Here is a 15,255-nt window from a genome sequence, read left to right as displayed (position 1 = left end):
AGAGACAGAGCATGAACGGGGGAGGAGCGGAGAGAGAGAGGGAGACACAGAATCGGAAGCAGGCTCCAGGCTCTGAGCCATCAGCCCAGAGCCCGACGGGGGCTCGAACTCACGGACCGCGAGATCGCGACCTGAGCTGAAGTCGGACGCTTAACCGACTGAGCCACCCAGGCGCCCCTGAAGCCTACTTTAAAAAAAAAAAGGAAAAAAAAAGTTCCTGCTCCACCCCCCCCCCCCCAAAAAAAAAAAAAAAGTTTCCCACTCTCCCATCTACCTCTGTAGCCTCTGGAGCTCCCCTGTAAAGGACAAACATATTACGCCTATTATGCAAAAGCGTTCATGACCTGCCCTCTGCTCCCCTTTCTGGCCTCTCCCCAGTCATTCCTAAATGCACACTCTTTACATTATGGGCCAGGATCGAAAACATGAACTCCTACAGCAGCCAGGCTGGTAATGCAGAGTAGGTAGGAACTATCATGGACTAGAGTCATCTCAAAGAAGGGCCGCAGGCAGGAGTCATCTATTGCTAACTATGATATTTCAAGATAGTGAGAAATCCAAATATTCGTGTGCCATCTGCCGATTTTTTTTTTCGATTTTTTTTTTTTTTTTTTTTTTTTAAAGAAAGCTGTTTGTCCAACATGGGACTTAAACTCAGGACACGGAGATCAAGAGTACCGCTCTGCCGAGTGAGCCAGTCGGGCGCAGCTTTTTAAGTGTCGGCAATGAAGGCAAATATAGAGAGCACGCACGCGGAACAAAACATCCCTGCCATCTGAAGTTGGTCTTTGCTCTAAGACCATCAGAAAAACTGGTCCTAAAATTCTCCAAAAATGCCAGGTATAGGGAATATACTGCTCTCTGCGCAGAATCCCTTGCTCATCATTCCACCCTAGCTGCATTATTTCTCTTTGGAGATTTTCCTGGCCCCAAAGCAAGCTTACGTCCTCATCTGGGGCTCTAGCAATCTCCCCAGCTTCTGTTGCGGTGCTCAGTCATGTTACGTGGTAGCTGTTGGTCCCAAGCACGGCTCCCCCAGGGCACGGCCTGTGCACACCCAGCGCGTGGCGGGCGCACCGGGACAGCTGGCGGGTCGGGGACTGGAGAGGGTAGCGGCGCGGCAGCGTCAGTGACCCCTGCTGGCCGCGAGAGGGCACACCGACCCCACGGCGCGGGGAAGGCGGCCCGCGCGGTCCAGTGCCCCCCAAACCCTCGCCCCAGCCGACGCCCCCACCACCGGGTCACTTCCAACACCGTCTCCCACCGCCGCCGCGAACCCACGTTCCAGGAGCGGCCCCGGGGTCACTGCCCTCCCTTCCCCCCACCCCAGCCACCAAACGCTCTTCTCCCCCTTCCTGCAGCCTTTTGGGAACTAAAAGGTTAACTCCGCCCTCCCCCTGGGCCCCTTTTCCGCACTAACCCTCTCAGTCTGGAAGCTGGGACACGGGGGCGGTCCTGGGTGGACTGGGTCACGGGGACCCTGGGCTCCCTAGTTTAACGCCCTTTCCAGAAACCTGCCACCCTCCCGTCCACCCCCAGACGCACACACATCCGTAGGCTCACACCTTTTCTTGCCAAGATCCCGAACCAACGCAGCTCTCTTCCCCAAACGGAACCAGGTAGGGAGGGAGGAGGCGGGGCGCGAAAGCGTCCCGGCTGCCCCCACTCGAGTCGCCCTTCGGTCCTCCTCCCGACCCCAGCGAGCGAGCCCCTTCGCGGCGCGGCTCCCCGCAGGAGGAAGGCGCGGAGGGTCTCGGAGCAGAGCGCGCGGGCAGGTCCGCAACTTCGGGGCGGGGACGAAGGGGTTAAAGGTCCGGGGCTGGCGCTCCCGTCGCCGAGTCTGGGAGGGGAAGCGGCGGGAGGAAGGGCCCGGAGCCTGGCTCCGGTCCTCCCCTGTCCCCCCCCCCTCCCCCCCGACAGCCGGGGACTTGAGCCGGCCGGACGCCCCCGCTGGCACCCTCCCGGGGCGGGCGCCCAGGAGCGCACGAAAGCCCGCCGCTCCCCTTCCCCGGCTCGCGCCCTCGCCCACCCCCCTCCCTTGGGCGCTCTCGCTCCTTCCAACACTCACTCACCGGCGCGCTCGCCCGCGCCCCGGGCCACGGCGCCCCTCCGTTCGCGCCCACCTGCCCCGCGGCGCCCTCCACCCGCCCCTCGCGCGGCGGCCGGACGGGCAGCTTGCCCCGGGGTGGGCGCGCCCCGGGCCCGCGACGCGCGGCTGGGCCGGAGGGTGCCCGGGGGGCCATGGCGCGAGCGCTCGCCCGCCGAGCTGCCCGCTGAGGCCATGCTGCGCCCCCGGCGCCCCGGGCGCCCCGCCGGCGCCCGCCTGCTCCCGCTCCCGCCGCTGCTGCTGCTGCTGCCGCTGCTGCTGCCCGGAGGCCACGCGGGGAACCTGACGGTGGCCGTGGTGCTGCCGCTGGCCAACACCTCGTACCCGTGGTCGTGGGCGCGCGTGGGGCCGGCGGTGGAGCTGGCGCTGGCCCGGGTGAGGGCGCGGCCCGACTGGCTGCCCGGCTGGACGGTGCGCACGGTGCTGGGCAGCAGCGAGAACGCGCGCGGCGTCTGCTCCGACACGGCCGCGCCGCTGGCCGCCGTGGACCTCAAGTGGGAGCACAGCCCCGCCGTGTTCCTGGGCCCCGGCTGCGTGTACGCCGCAGCCCCCGTGGGGCGCTTCACGGCGCACTGGCGGGTGCCGCTGCTGACGGCCGGCGCGCCGGCGCTGGGCTTCGGGGCCAAGGACGAGTACGCGCTGACCACCCGCGCGGGGCCCAGCCACGCCAAGCTGGGGGACCTGGTGGCGGCGCTGCACCGACGGCTGGGCTGGGAGCGCCAGGCGCTCGTGCTCTACGCGTACCGGCCCGGCGACGACCAGCCCTGCTTCTTCGTGGTGGAAGGCCTGTACGTGCGCCTGCGCCACCGCCTCAACGTCACGGTGGACCACCTGGAGTTCGCCGAAGGCGACCCCCAGCACTACTCCCTGCTGCTGCGGACCGTGAGGCGCCAAGGCCGAGGTGAGGGGGCGGCTCTTCCTCCCGAGGCTGCACGGCCCGGCTCTCTCCGCGGTTCTGCGCTCCCCGACTCCCCCCCCCCCACCACCACCTGCTTCCCACCGCTGCCTCCGGAGTCGCGGGAGGGGCGGGCGGGGGACGCCCAGTAGGTACCCTGGCTTGGTGCCCATCCCTGGGAGGAATGGGGTTGGGGGGAGAACACCCAGTAGGTCCCCCGGCTTGGTGCCCATCCCTGCTCCCCTCCTCCACTTCTGGTTTCCTCCAGCAGCCTCTCCTCGTCCCACACGCCCTCTCCACCCCCAGTCCCCTCTCTGCTGGCCAGCCTCCCCCTCTCCCTCCCTTGCTGACCCCACCTTCCCCACCTTTGGCTCCACTGTTGCGGCTCTCCCTATCTTTGCTCCTTCCTCCAACCCTGCCCACCGACTCCTCCCAGCCCTCTTCACCTTTCTCTCGGCAGCCAGCCGCTGAGGCCCTAGCAGTCCGGAGTCCACAAATTCCCTGGCCTGAGTTCCCCCTCTGCACTCTGTCGGGATCTAGGCTCCTGTCTCTCTGTCTCTCTCTGACCGCCCCCTTCCTCCCCAGTTATCTACATATGCAGCTCCCCAGATGCCTTCAGAACTCTGATGCTTTTAGCCCTGGAAGCCGGCCTGAGTGGGGAGGACTATGTGTTTTTCCACCTGGACCTCTTTGGACAAAGCCTGCAAGGTGCACACGGTCTTGCTTCCCACAGGCCCTGGGAGAGAGGCGATGGGCAGGATGCCAGTGCCCAGCAGGCCTTTCGGGTGAGGGTCCAGGCTGCAAGCCCAGGCTGTGGGACTCTGTGCTGGTGGCACATAGTTTCTGGGCACTGGGTTCCTCGGGGTCTGAAGGGCTCTAGAAAAAAGGTTCTTGACTGCTCAGGGACTTTGGTGAGGGAGGCCAGGAAGAGTGCGGGGTGTAAAAAGGTCTAGGAAACTTCAGAGCTAGGAGGCTGAAAAGATGAACAAATGGGCTTGAGGTGGGAGGGTGTTCCCGTCCCACAGACTGACAGGACTTGAGGAGTCATCCCATTGGCTCCCCTGCTTTGGAGCAGGCAGTGCCTCACAGGTGACATGGAGTCCATCCACTCCGACCTTGGGCTAAGCGGAGATGCACTGGGGAGGTGGCCCAGGGTACTGGGAGGACTGGGTCATCGCCCAGCTCTCCCCTCTCCACTGACCCCTTCCTCAGGCCGCCAAAATCATCACATATAAAGAGCCAGACAACCCTGAGTACTTCCAATTCCTGCAGCAGCTAAAACACTTGGCCCAGGAGAAGTTCAACTTCACCCTTGAGGACGGCCTGGTAAGGGGGATCCTGGGACCCTGCAGCATGGACTCCACACTGCCCTGCCGGTGCCCAGCCTGTTCTCTCAGCCACCTCCATATTCCCAGGCCTCCCCTTCTTCCCCTTCCCCCCCCCCCCCCCCCCCCCGCCACACCGTTCTCACCTTCTGATAACTAAGGGGACACTGAAGGGTCGGTCAGCCTCCGGAACTCAGGTCCTCATCAGTAAAATGAGGATGATGTGTCCTACTCTGTCTGCCTAGAGGGATTCAGAAGTGGAGGTTGACGAGGAGGTGTCTTATGAGTAGTCAAGTCTCTGTCCACGGAAGGGGGGGAGGGTTTCTCCCGTCCCCTCCCAAGGTCCCAGCGCCGCCCAGATCTTCCCACCCAGGGTGTCCCCACTGAGCGCCCTTCGTGGATCCCACCCCGGCCAAGCCCCCTTGTTCCTGCAGATGAACACCATCCCAGCGTCCTTCCACGATGGGCTCCTGCTCTACATCCAGGCAGTGACAGAGACTCTGGCGCATGGGGGAACCTTCACTGATGGGGAGGCCGTCACTCAGCGGATGTGGAACCGGAGCTTCCAAGGTCAGCGGCTGGAGGTGGCAGGGACAATCCACCTTGGGGCACCCCGAGCAGGAGGCCATGAGAAGCCTCCAGCCTGCCGCTGCGGGGGTCACTCACCCATGCCCGTCCTTTCCTGTCTTCTGTAAGGGAGCTCCACGACCGCCCCATCTGCCTTGCTCCATCAGGAAGTCCTCCCAAGTGCCCAACCTCAGTCATTCCTGCTGCTGACACGTCCTTCTTGTTGTTATTATTATATGTGACATATTACATACACGTTTGGAGGGCAAGGCAAAGAAGATCGGAGGGTGGAGATCAGGTAGGGTGGGTACCCTCCTGAACTTCCACGTCCTCAAAACACAGCCATCTTCCTCCATGCCCCAGGGGTGACAGGATACTGGAAAATGGACAGCAATGGAGATCGGGAGACCGACTTCTCCCTCTGGGATATGCATCCTGAGACTGGCACTTTCAGGGTAAGGGTGTGCCCCCAGAAGACAGTGCCATATAGGCAGGCAGGACGTCTTGCCCTCCCTCCTTCCCCCAGGGCATCTGTCGGCTCTGTAGTCACTCCACCATGCTTGCTCGCTTTTGGAGAGCCTTGGGTAGAAGAGACCCAGCTCGGGTCTGGGGGAGCAGCCGGAATGATAGGGACTCACAAGCATTACCCTTGGGGAACCGCAGCTCTGAGGAGGGGGCACAGCCCTAACTTCAGGAAGTCCCACATCTCCTAAGACAGGCAGGCCCCTCTCCCAGCAGAGACAGGCTCACGTGGTGGCCACACAGCTCATTAAATTCAGTCAGGAACAGGAAGGAATTGAGGCCACAAGTGCTGAGGAGCAGATCACTCGGGGAAGACTTCCTGGAGGAGGGGTACGTGGCTTAGGCCTGCGAATGTGGACTGAGAACACTGCCTTTTCCTGTTTCCTATGTGCTTCAGTCCAAGATCGTAAACTCCCTGATGTCGAGTCAGGGTTCTACGTGGAGTTTTCTTCATAAAGCCCTTGAGTAGTTTTCAGGTTTTTCCACTCTGGTGACCGGGGTATGAGGGGCTTGGTAAACAGTGGACAGCCCAGACACAGGCCGGGGAAGCAGAGACGGGGGAGGCCGCGCAGCTCCACTGGACGGGAAGCGTCGCCCCAGGCCTTGCCCTCCTGCCACTCCTGCCCTCCCGTAGGTGGTTCTGAACTACAATGGGACCTCCCGAGAGCTGGTGGCCGTGCCAGGGCACGAACTAAGCTGGCCCCTGGGCCACCCACCTCCTGACATCCCCAAATGTGGCTTTGACAACGAGGACCCGGCTTGCAACCAAGGTGACTGCCTCTTGCCTTCCAGGCCTCCGTTCTGGAGAGGCTCCTGCTTCAGGAGTCAGATGGGTGCTCCTCTCCCACACTCAGGGCTTTCTGGAGGGACATCTGCCTTTTTCTTCCCTTCACTCACCTTCCTAGTTCACTGAGGGACTATTAGAAGGTTCCTCTTCCTGCTCTCTAACCCAAATCTCTCCTGCTGCAACTTGGACTCTTGTGCAGACCACTTTTCCACGCTGGAAGTTCTGGCCGTGGTGGGCAGCCTCTCCCTGCTCATCATTCTGACCGTCTCCTTCTTCATATACAGGTGAGCTTTGGAGGCGGGTGGGGAGTGAGGCTGGGGGGCCTGGAGAACTAGCTGCCGAGGTGGCAGGGACCTGCAGGGAAGCGGGAGAGGTGGAAGGCCGAGGGAGGTGGGGGAGGAGACGGGGCTAAAAAGCCGCAGGGCACAGGGAGGAGAGAAGAGGGGCCGGCGGGGAGGGGCCGGGAGGGATGAGGCTGTGAGAAGAGCAGAGCAGGCGAGTGGGCTGGTCCACCCTCGCCTCGGGCACACCTGCTGGGGAGCAGAGGTTCCAACCCTGTGGGACCGGGCCCAGTCAGTTGAGCAAGGCTGATGTGCACGGAGCGGAGAGGGGAGGTGCAGGACCCCCACCCTGCCTTCTGGTGGGAGGCTGGCCTGCCGCGCAGACATTAAGGACACAGGCCTGCAAGGAGGGCACTTCCTCACACGATGTTTCTTTTTGTTCCCGTAACAATGCTTTGAAATAAATGTCGAGGTCGCCCATTCCCAAACCAGGACGTGAGGACGTGAGACTCAGAGACACGAAGTGGCTGCCCAAGGTCCCTGGGAGGCAGGCAAAGCCTGGCCCACACCTCCCGGCCCTCAGCCCCCGTCCGCCCGTCTCTTAGCACACGCGGCGGCCCCGGGCTCTGAGGCCCGGGGTCAGGGGTTCAGACATGGCTCCCCTGTTCATGCCCCAGGAAGATGCAGCTCGAGAGGGACCTGGCCTCAGAGCTGTGGCGGGTGCGCTGGGAGGACGTGCAGCCCAGCAGCCTCGACCGGCACCTCCGGAGTGCGGGCAGCCGGCTGACGCTCAGCGCGGTGAGGAGCCCCCGTGGGGGTGGGCAGCGGGGGCCGGGCAGGGGTCCGGGCAGCGCCTGCTGGGCAGTGCAGACGGCGCGCTTCCGATCCCAGCCCTGCCCTTTCTCGCTGTGTGACCTTGGACGAGTGCTGTTCCCCTCAGAGACTACCTCAGATGACGGTCACGTGCACAGAGCCTCCTTCGCAGGAGGCTTTCAAACACCAAACACGGTAGACGTGAAAATACATTTTTAAAAAAATAAACAGGGGCGCCTGGGTGGCGCAGTCAAAGCCTCTGACTCTTGATTTCGGTTCAGGTCACGAACTCACGGTTCTTGCCCTGCGTCAGGCTCTGTGCTGAGAATGTGGAGCCTGCTTGGGATTCTCTCTCTCCCGCGCTCTCTCTCCCTCTCTCAAAAGTAAACATTTAAAAAAAATATAACAAATGAGGAAAGGATCTCATGATGTGGAACGAGAAGCAGGACAGCTGCGAGATCAGGCGGGGCAGTGAAGGCCAGAGCTCAGGCAGCCAGAATGGAGAGCTGAGCCCATGGCAGGGCTCCCAGGCTGACCGGTCCCTCCTGCTCTCTGTCCCTCCAGAGAGGCTCCAATTACGGCTCCCTGCTGACCACAGAGGGCCAGTTCCAGGTGTTTGCCAAAACGGCATATTATAAGGTGGGCCAGGGGAAAGACTGCGGGTCCTTGGGGTGGGCAGGGCTGCCCTCCAACGGCTCAGGACGGGCCCCAGGGCCACTGTCAGCAGTTGCCGTCACCACCACTGGGCCATCTCACGATGCAACCTCCATTCCTTGCCCAGGGCAACCTCGTGGCTGTGAAGCGTGTGAACCGTAAACGCATCGAGCTGACTCGTAAAGTGCTGTTCGAACTGAAGCATGTAAGTGGGGCTGCGAGGCAGTGGCCTAGGAAAGGTCCCAGGGACACAGGAGGTGGGGGGACCCCAGGGTGTCTTAAGAAAGGGATGGGCCCTGCATATTGTGCTAAGAGAGAGGGTCCCAGAGGGGAGAAGAGACTAGTAGAGGAAGCCTAGAGGAGGTTCCTTGAGGGGCTGTGCTCGATGCCCCTGGTGGGTGGAGGGATCAGGAGGCAGAGTGAGCCGGAGGAGGTACCGCAGGGGGAGTCACCGGACTCCTAGAGTGTCTGCAGAGAGTGAACGGGCACTGAGAACACTGAGAGGCCCCTGAGGGTGGAGGGCCACTTGGTGAGGAGGGACGTCTCTGCCAGGCTCCTGATGCTGGCTTCCCCCTGCAGATGCGGGACGTACAGAACGAACACCTGACCAGGTTTGTGGGTGCCTGCACTGACCCCCCCAACATCTGTATCCTCACGGAGTACTGTCCCCGTGGGAGTTTGCAGGTGAGGGGACAAGAGGAGGGGGGTCAGGAGATGTGGGCCTAGCCCCGGTTCTGTTCCCCACTGCCGTATGACCCCCAGGCAAACCTCCTCCTTTCTGCCCTTTATCTGCCCCATCTGTAAACGGGGAGGGGGGCACTAGAGTAAATCCAAGTTTCTGTCTTTTTGTGCCTGGGCCCCTGCACCCCTCCTGGGGTCTGCCGGGTGCGTGCCTCACTCTTATTGCCCAGCAGGACATTCTGGAGAACGAGAGCATCACCTTGGACTGGATGTTCCGATACTCTCTCACCAATGACATCGTCAAGGTAAGCCCGGAATCCCCCATGCGATGTGTGGGGGAGGGGCCAGGCAGGCGTCTCCCCTGGCCCTGGTTGTAGGTCTCACTTACACCGAAGACCTCGGCCTCCGCAAATTTCCAGGGTATGCTGTTCCTGCACAATGGGGCCATTTGCTCTCACGGCAACCTCAAGTCTTCCAACTGTGTGGTAGACGGGCGCTTCGTGCTCAAGATCACTGACTTCGGGCTGGAGAGCTTCAGGGACCCGGAACCAGAGCAAGGCCACACCCTCTATGCCAGTGAGCCCACACTCTGCCCCCTAAGACCCGCCCCCCTCCAAACACAGCCCGGCGGGGGCAACTGACGCCAGGCCTCTGAAGGGCTTGGCGTGCCATTCTGGATTCCTGGTTTGGCTCATTCGCCAGTGGAAAGGGGAGCCTTTCCCCTGGAGGCTGTGTCTTTGTAGCACTCAGCGTGACGGCCGCACGCTGCTCCAGCCACGTCTTCTAGGACCTTGTTCCCCCCCCCGACACACCCCCACCCCTCAGCTTTAGGGCCCTTCGCCCGGTCACTCCTGACCTCCAACCTGCAGAAAAGTTGTGGACAGCCCCTGAGCTCCTGCGAATGGCCTCGCCCCCTGCCCGGGGCTCCCAGGCGGGTGACGTGTACAGCTTTGGAATCATCCTTCAGGAGATTGCCCTGAGGAGTGGCGTCTTCCATGTGGAGGGTTTGGACCTTAGCCCCAAAGGTGAGAGGACCCTGGAGTCCCCTAGCCCTGCCACAGCTGCACCTGAGCCCAGCCCCAGGGTGAGGGACCCCTGCCAACACCACCACACCCGCCTCCTGGAAGGTTCTGTTGCCGCCAGTGACTCCGCTGTCTGCCTGCCTGCCTACCCCGGGGTCCCGGCCCGCTCCTGGACCTCCCCCCGTGTCTCTCACTAGCCCTGGGCTGGCCCCAGCCCTCAGCCCCTCCTGCCTCACCACAGAGATCGTGGAGCGTGTGACTCGGGGTGAGCAGCCCCCCTTCCGGCCCTCCCTGGCCCTGCAGAGTCACCTGGAGGAGCTGGGGCAGCTGATGCAGAGGTGCTGGGCTGAGGAGCCGCAGGAACGGCCCCCCTTCCAGCAGATTCGCCTGATGCTGCGCAAGTTCAACAGGTTGCTGGTGTTCGTGTGTCCCCCGTGCCCAACAGCTACCCTGTGCCCCACACTTAAGTCTTTTCTCCCAGCAGTGGCAAGGGACCCCACTGCGGCCCGCCGGCCCCTCCTCAGTGGTACAGAGCAGAGGGGAGCACATACTCTTGTCCTCCAACCCAGCCCTGGGGGCCATCTGTCGCACTGTGCCCCACAGACCCCCCCCCCACACCCCTCTGCCATCCCGGGTGCCCACACTCTGTCCTTAATTGATCCCCGTTCACCTGCTTCTAACTCGCTTCTGTTCAACAAAGATGAACGAAGTAGCCAGTATCTCTGAAGCTTCCGGACTCTGGGGTCTCAGAGATGAATGGAACTTTCTTCCTACCCTTTCCCCTGCCACGCCCACCCTGCCATGCTCCCCAGGCCTGGCCTTCTCCGCTGCCCTGCACAGGGGCTGACATGGCAGCCTGGGTCTGGTGAGCTGGGGAGGGCGCTCTGGGCAGCTCTCTCACCGCCTCTGCCCTGCTCCCGGGGCCTCAGGGAGCACAGCAGCAACATCCTGGACAACTTGCTGTCCCGCATGGAGCAGTATGCCAACAACCTAGAGGAGCTGGTGGAGGACAGGACCCAGGCCTACCTGGAGGAGAAGCGCAAGGCCGAGGCCCTGCTCTACCAGATTCTGCCCCAGTGAGTGCCCACGTGTGGTGACCCTCTGCCACCCTGTTCCAGCTCTGCCTCCCGCGCTTATCCTATACCTGCCCCTGACCCCACAGCTCAGTGGCTGAGCAGCTCAAGCGTGGGGAGACGGTCCAGGCTGAAGCCTTCGACAGCGTTACCATCTACTTCAGCGACATTGTGGGCTTCACGGCCCTGTCGGCAGAGAGCACGCCTATGCAGGTCAGTGCGGCACGGCCACAGGTGAGGGCCAGGCAGGCTGTGCTTGGCCAGCCTTTCTGTCCCATCAGGACTGCCTTCTGGTCCCATTTTCCCCACTTGAGCCCAGATGGGCTCCCTGACTCCATACCCGTCTTGGCCTCTCTTCCCTTCCAGGTGGTGACCCTGCTCAATGATCTGTACACCTGCTTTGATGCCGTCATAGACAACTTTGATGTGTACAAGGTGAGGGTGGGAGCAGGGACGGAGGGGGACAGAAAGATGGTGACGGGCAGGGTCAGAGAAGGGTGATGGGCAGAATGACATAGAGCCTCAGGAGAGGAGACCATGGGACATGGGCAGAGACTGTTACCCGGAGACCCAGGGACAGGCAGGGAAAGGACGGCGCAGATGAGGTTACCAAACGCATGTGGGGCGGCACAGGGAGGAGAAATTTCCGGTGTTTATGCCCTGCATCCTCTGGTGGGCCCGGCAGGTGGAGACCATTGGCGATGCCTACATGGTCGTGTCGGGGCTCCCCGTGCGGAACGGGCTGCTGCACGCCCGCGAGGTGGCCCGCATGGCCCTGGCGCTTCTGGATGCTGTGCGCTCCTTCCGCATCCGCCACCGGCCCCAGGAGGAGCTGCGCTTGCGAATCGGTGTCCACACAGGTGAGGGAGACAGACAGACAGACAGACAGACACACACACACACACACACACACACACACACACACACACCTGGATTCCCAGGGGCCTCGGGTCCACCACTTGACTCTCATGGAACACCCCTCCCCACCCCCTCCAGGACCCGTGTGCGCCGGCGTGGTAGGGCTGAAGATGCCTCGCTACTGCCTCTTCGGAGACACAGTCAACACCGCCTCCAGGATGGAGTCTAACGGGGAAGGTAAAGTGGCTGGGCTGCTCGCAGTGGCTGGAGGGACAGACAGGCTTCAGCGAGGACGGCCCCACCGGCGGCTCACCCCCAGCCAGGGTACATCACCTCCAATCCATCAGAGATCAGCGCCCCCCCCCGCCCCCCCATCCAAAAGTGTTTCCAGGCAGATGTTGGACTGTCGCCCTGGTCCCCCCCCCTCAGGGCCCCTCTGCTCCCTCTTGCATGTGGCAGAGGACTAGGTGTAAGTCTCTGCTCCACCATCCACACAACCGTGGGTCGATTTGCCACACTTCCTGGAGCCTCAGTTTTCCTCACCTGTGAGAGAATAAGACGCGCACCTTAGAGGAGTTATGTATGAAAACCATATGCCATGACGAGGACGCGAGTCATTCAACTTTTCTGAGCTTCAGCTGTTTATCTCTAAAACAATACCCGTCTCCGGCTCGTGAGAAACCTAGCGCGGGCCGCGGAGCACAGTAGGTACCTAGGAAAAGCTTGCTGCCCTCTCCTCCTGCCCTGAGTCTTGCGTCAGGCTCCTCTTCTACCCTCCTGCTGTGTGCAATACAATTCAATTCAGTAAACATGCACTGAATGCCTACTAAGTGCCAGGCCCTGGGGTACGAAGACCACTCAGACCCCGTGTCAGCTGGCGGGGCCGGGGGGAAGTCCCTGCAGACCCCATCCAAGCCTCATGGCAGGAGATGGGCTGCTTTGCAGCCCAGAGGGTCTCTGGCTCAGCAGATACTCCCTGGTCACTGTGTCTGGGGCGGTCAGAGCCGGAGGAAGGCTCTCACTGAGGTCCTGTCTTCAAGGAGCACATTCTCAGAAATGTTTCTTTTTTTTTTTAAATGATTTTTTTTTAAGCTTTATTTATTGTTGAGACAGGGAGAGACAGAGCATGAACGGGGGAGGGTCAGAGAGAGGGAGACACAGAATCTGAAACAGGCTCCGGGCTCTGAGCAGTCAGCACAGAGCCCGACGCGAGGCTCGAACTCACGGACCGTGAGATCGTGACCTGAGCCGAAGTCGGCCGCTCAACCGACTGCGCCACCCAGGTGCCCCTCTCAGAAATGTTTCAACAGCAAAACGAGGCCGCTCCGATGTATCCCCCAGGAGTGGTGGGAGCAACTATGGACAGAGGCGTGGGGGGTACCAGGTCGGGAGTCAGAGCCTGGGTCTGACGCCCACAGTTTGGGCCTCAATTCCCTCTGCCACAAGATGAGCGTTGAAGTAAACAAGAGCGACAACAACCACTGCCAGGAGTGCTTCCTGCGTGCCAGACTCTGCTGAGATAGTTGGTTAGCGGTTCGTGTAGCCCTCATAACAAGGCCTTGACATGGATACTGTCACCATCAGCATTTGTTGGACTAGGAAAATGAGGCACAGAGAGTTTACATTACTTCTCCAAGCAGCTGTCCCAGCTGGGATTCACTAGACAGAGCAGGACCCAAAGTCTGAGCCCCTAACCACCATGCTACACTGTCTGTCTGGAGCCTGGTAACACGCTAGAATGCTATCTACTGGAACTTTCTTTCTATAATCCGGGTTGTCCATCACAGTAGTCTCTGCCACAGGATGCTATTGATCGCTTGAAATGTGCTCGTGCAAATGAAGCCCTGGATTTTTAACTGTATTTAGTTTTAATTAACTTAAATGTGAATAGCCACCGGTGACTAGTGGCTGCGGTGTTGGACAACGCAGCCGTCAAATTCTGAGGGAGAGGCCAGAATGGCCAGACTCCACGTGGAGGGGTGGGACTCTGAAGGAGGAGGCTTCCTGAGAAAGAAAGGAGTCCTGCAGTTCCCAGTCTCCCCGCTCCCATTGCTTCCACCCCCCGCCCTCCCTTGTCCTTCCCAGCCCTGAAGATCCACTTGTCTTCTGAGACCAAGGCCGTCCTGGAAGAGTTTGGTGGTTTCGAGCTGGAGCTTCGAGGGGACGTAGAAATGAAGGTAGAGAGGAAAGCCCCTACCCTCACCATCCCTTGTGGACCAGAGGGTGCCTCCCCAGACCCCTTCTCAAGCAGCCGAGCCCACTCCCATCCCGAAGCCTTTCCTCTGATTTGGGGAAGTGGGTCAGTGCGCTGCTCCCTACACCAGCCTCCTCTTCTCTCTCCCTCCAGGGCAAAGGCAAAGTGCGGACCTACTGGCTCCTAGGGGAGCGGGGCGGTAGCACTCGAGGCTGACCTGCCCCCCCCCCCCAACTTGGCCTTCTACACCCCCTTCCCTGCACCAGAGGCAACAGAGAGGTTCCAGGTCCTGGCCTCACTCACAGCAGCCCCACCACTGCCAAAGGGATCGGAGAAGTAGTTTGAACAACCCAAACGTGCTAACCCCAGTGGAGACACCAGATGTGACCTCTGGTGGAGGACTGGTGTTGGGGAGGACTCGGAGTTCATGGGACTGGACCAAAGCACACAGTCATATCCAGTGGCACACGCAGACAAGTGTACCCACTCTCCACCCGGACCCAAGCCAGGCTAGGGTGTGGACTCCACTTTGAGACACTGTGACTTCTATGGGGAGGGGGAAGAGCCACTTTAGAGGTAACAGGAAAGGGGACTACAGGTGAATCTAGGGGGTGAGGGGAGTCCACATCTAGGCCCAACCCACATGGGCCACAAACACCCCCCCATACTCCCCCCAGCACTGAATACAGTGCACAGGGGAGGGGCAGCCCTGTATGTCTTGTTTCTCCTGTGAGCAGAGACCATGAACATCTTTATTCCAGTGAATGTCTCTGGAAGGACAGCGGGTGAACAGAAAACACAGCCGTGCTCCCTGCCCTCTGTTCCACATAAGATGCTTCCTGAGCTGGGGAGTGCAGTGTCTGAAATCAGCTTCAGTTTCCTCAGCCAGGATCTACGTGACAGCCTGTGAATTACCCCAGCAGTGCTGACGGTCTTGGTCTAAGGACCTGTTTACACCCTTAAGAATTATTGAGGGCCCCAAAGAGCTTTTGTTTATGTGGATTAAATCTATCCATATATAGCATATTAGAAATTGAAACAAGTCCTTATTAACTCATTTAAATAATAAACCAATCATATGTTTATATATTTTAGTGTCTTATCAAGGACATTCTTAAGAGAAACTGGGTTTTTAATTTTGATTTTTTTACTGCCAATGTATGGTGATGAAGAACAGTGACTCAGAGCCACCGCCTTGGTTTGTGCAAAGACACCAGCAAGTTAACCCTCGTGGCCTTCCTACTATCAATATACCTGTCAAGTCACGGAGGCAAATCGTGTATTAGCCTGATTATGCAGATTGTTTCGAACTCATCCATCCCTGAAAGGGTCCTGTGGACCACAGCAGATTGGGAACGGCTATATGACCCAGTGTTGGGCATACAGTAGAAACACAGTGAGTGCGGGGACTCCAAGGAGAGGCTTGGGAGCCAGGAAGGAAGGATGCATCCTCTCTTACCTCAGTTGAGATTTGGG

The 15,255-nt window shown here is 60.3% G+C and overlaps 1 protein-coding gene across 5 annotated transcripts; it reads left to right on the top strand.

Moving 5' to 3' along the window:
• The first annotated feature begins 1,326 nt into the window (after window positions 1-1,326).
• Window positions 1,327-14,868, top strand: NPR1 (natriuretic peptide receptor 1). Of its 5 annotated transcripts, XR_013553819.2 has the most exons (23): window positions 1,506-3,008; window positions 3,588-3,787; window positions 4,215-4,328; window positions 4,762-4,897; window positions 5,258-5,349; window positions 6,051-6,186; window positions 6,403-6,487; window positions 7,162-7,282; window positions 7,862-7,936; window positions 8,079-8,156; window positions 8,531-8,635; window positions 8,863-8,937; window positions 9,052-9,208; window positions 9,502-9,657; window positions 9,896-10,064; window positions 10,467-10,730; window positions 10,817-10,940; window positions 11,094-11,162; window positions 11,413-11,587; window positions 11,724-11,822; window positions 13,671-13,762; window positions 13,933-14,355; window positions 14,541-14,868. XR_013553819.2 is itself a non-coding variant. In XM_078442431.2 (22 exons), exons 1-22 carry the CDS (start codon window positions 2,282-2,284, stop codon window positions 13,993-13,995), a joined length of 3,312 nt encoding a protein of 1,103 aa, XP_078298557.2. In that variant the 5' UTR covers window positions 1,327-2,281; the 3' UTR covers window positions 13,996-14,868. The 5 variants fall into 5 exon arrangements, 4 of the variants coding, with proteins under 4 accessions (XP_078298557.2, XP_060500838.3, XP_078298556.2 ...); XM_078442431.2 differs by having other exon boundaries at window positions 1,327-3,008; window positions 13,933-14,868; XM_060644855.3 differs by having other exon boundaries at window positions 8,866-8,937; window positions 10,584-10,730; window positions 13,933-14,868.
• Window positions 14,869-15,255: the final 387 nt, after the last annotated feature.

Source organism: Panthera onca, chromosome F1 (assembly GCF_046562875.1).
Source record: "Panthera onca isolate mPanOnc1 chromosome F1, mPanOnc1 haplotype 2, whole genome shotgun sequence".
Taxonomy (NCBI): domain Eukaryota; kingdom Metazoa; phylum Chordata; class Mammalia; order Carnivora; family Felidae; genus Panthera; species Panthera onca.
The sequence above is the reverse complement of the archived record's forward strand: the minus strand, read 5'-3'. Positions and strand labels throughout refer to the sequence as shown.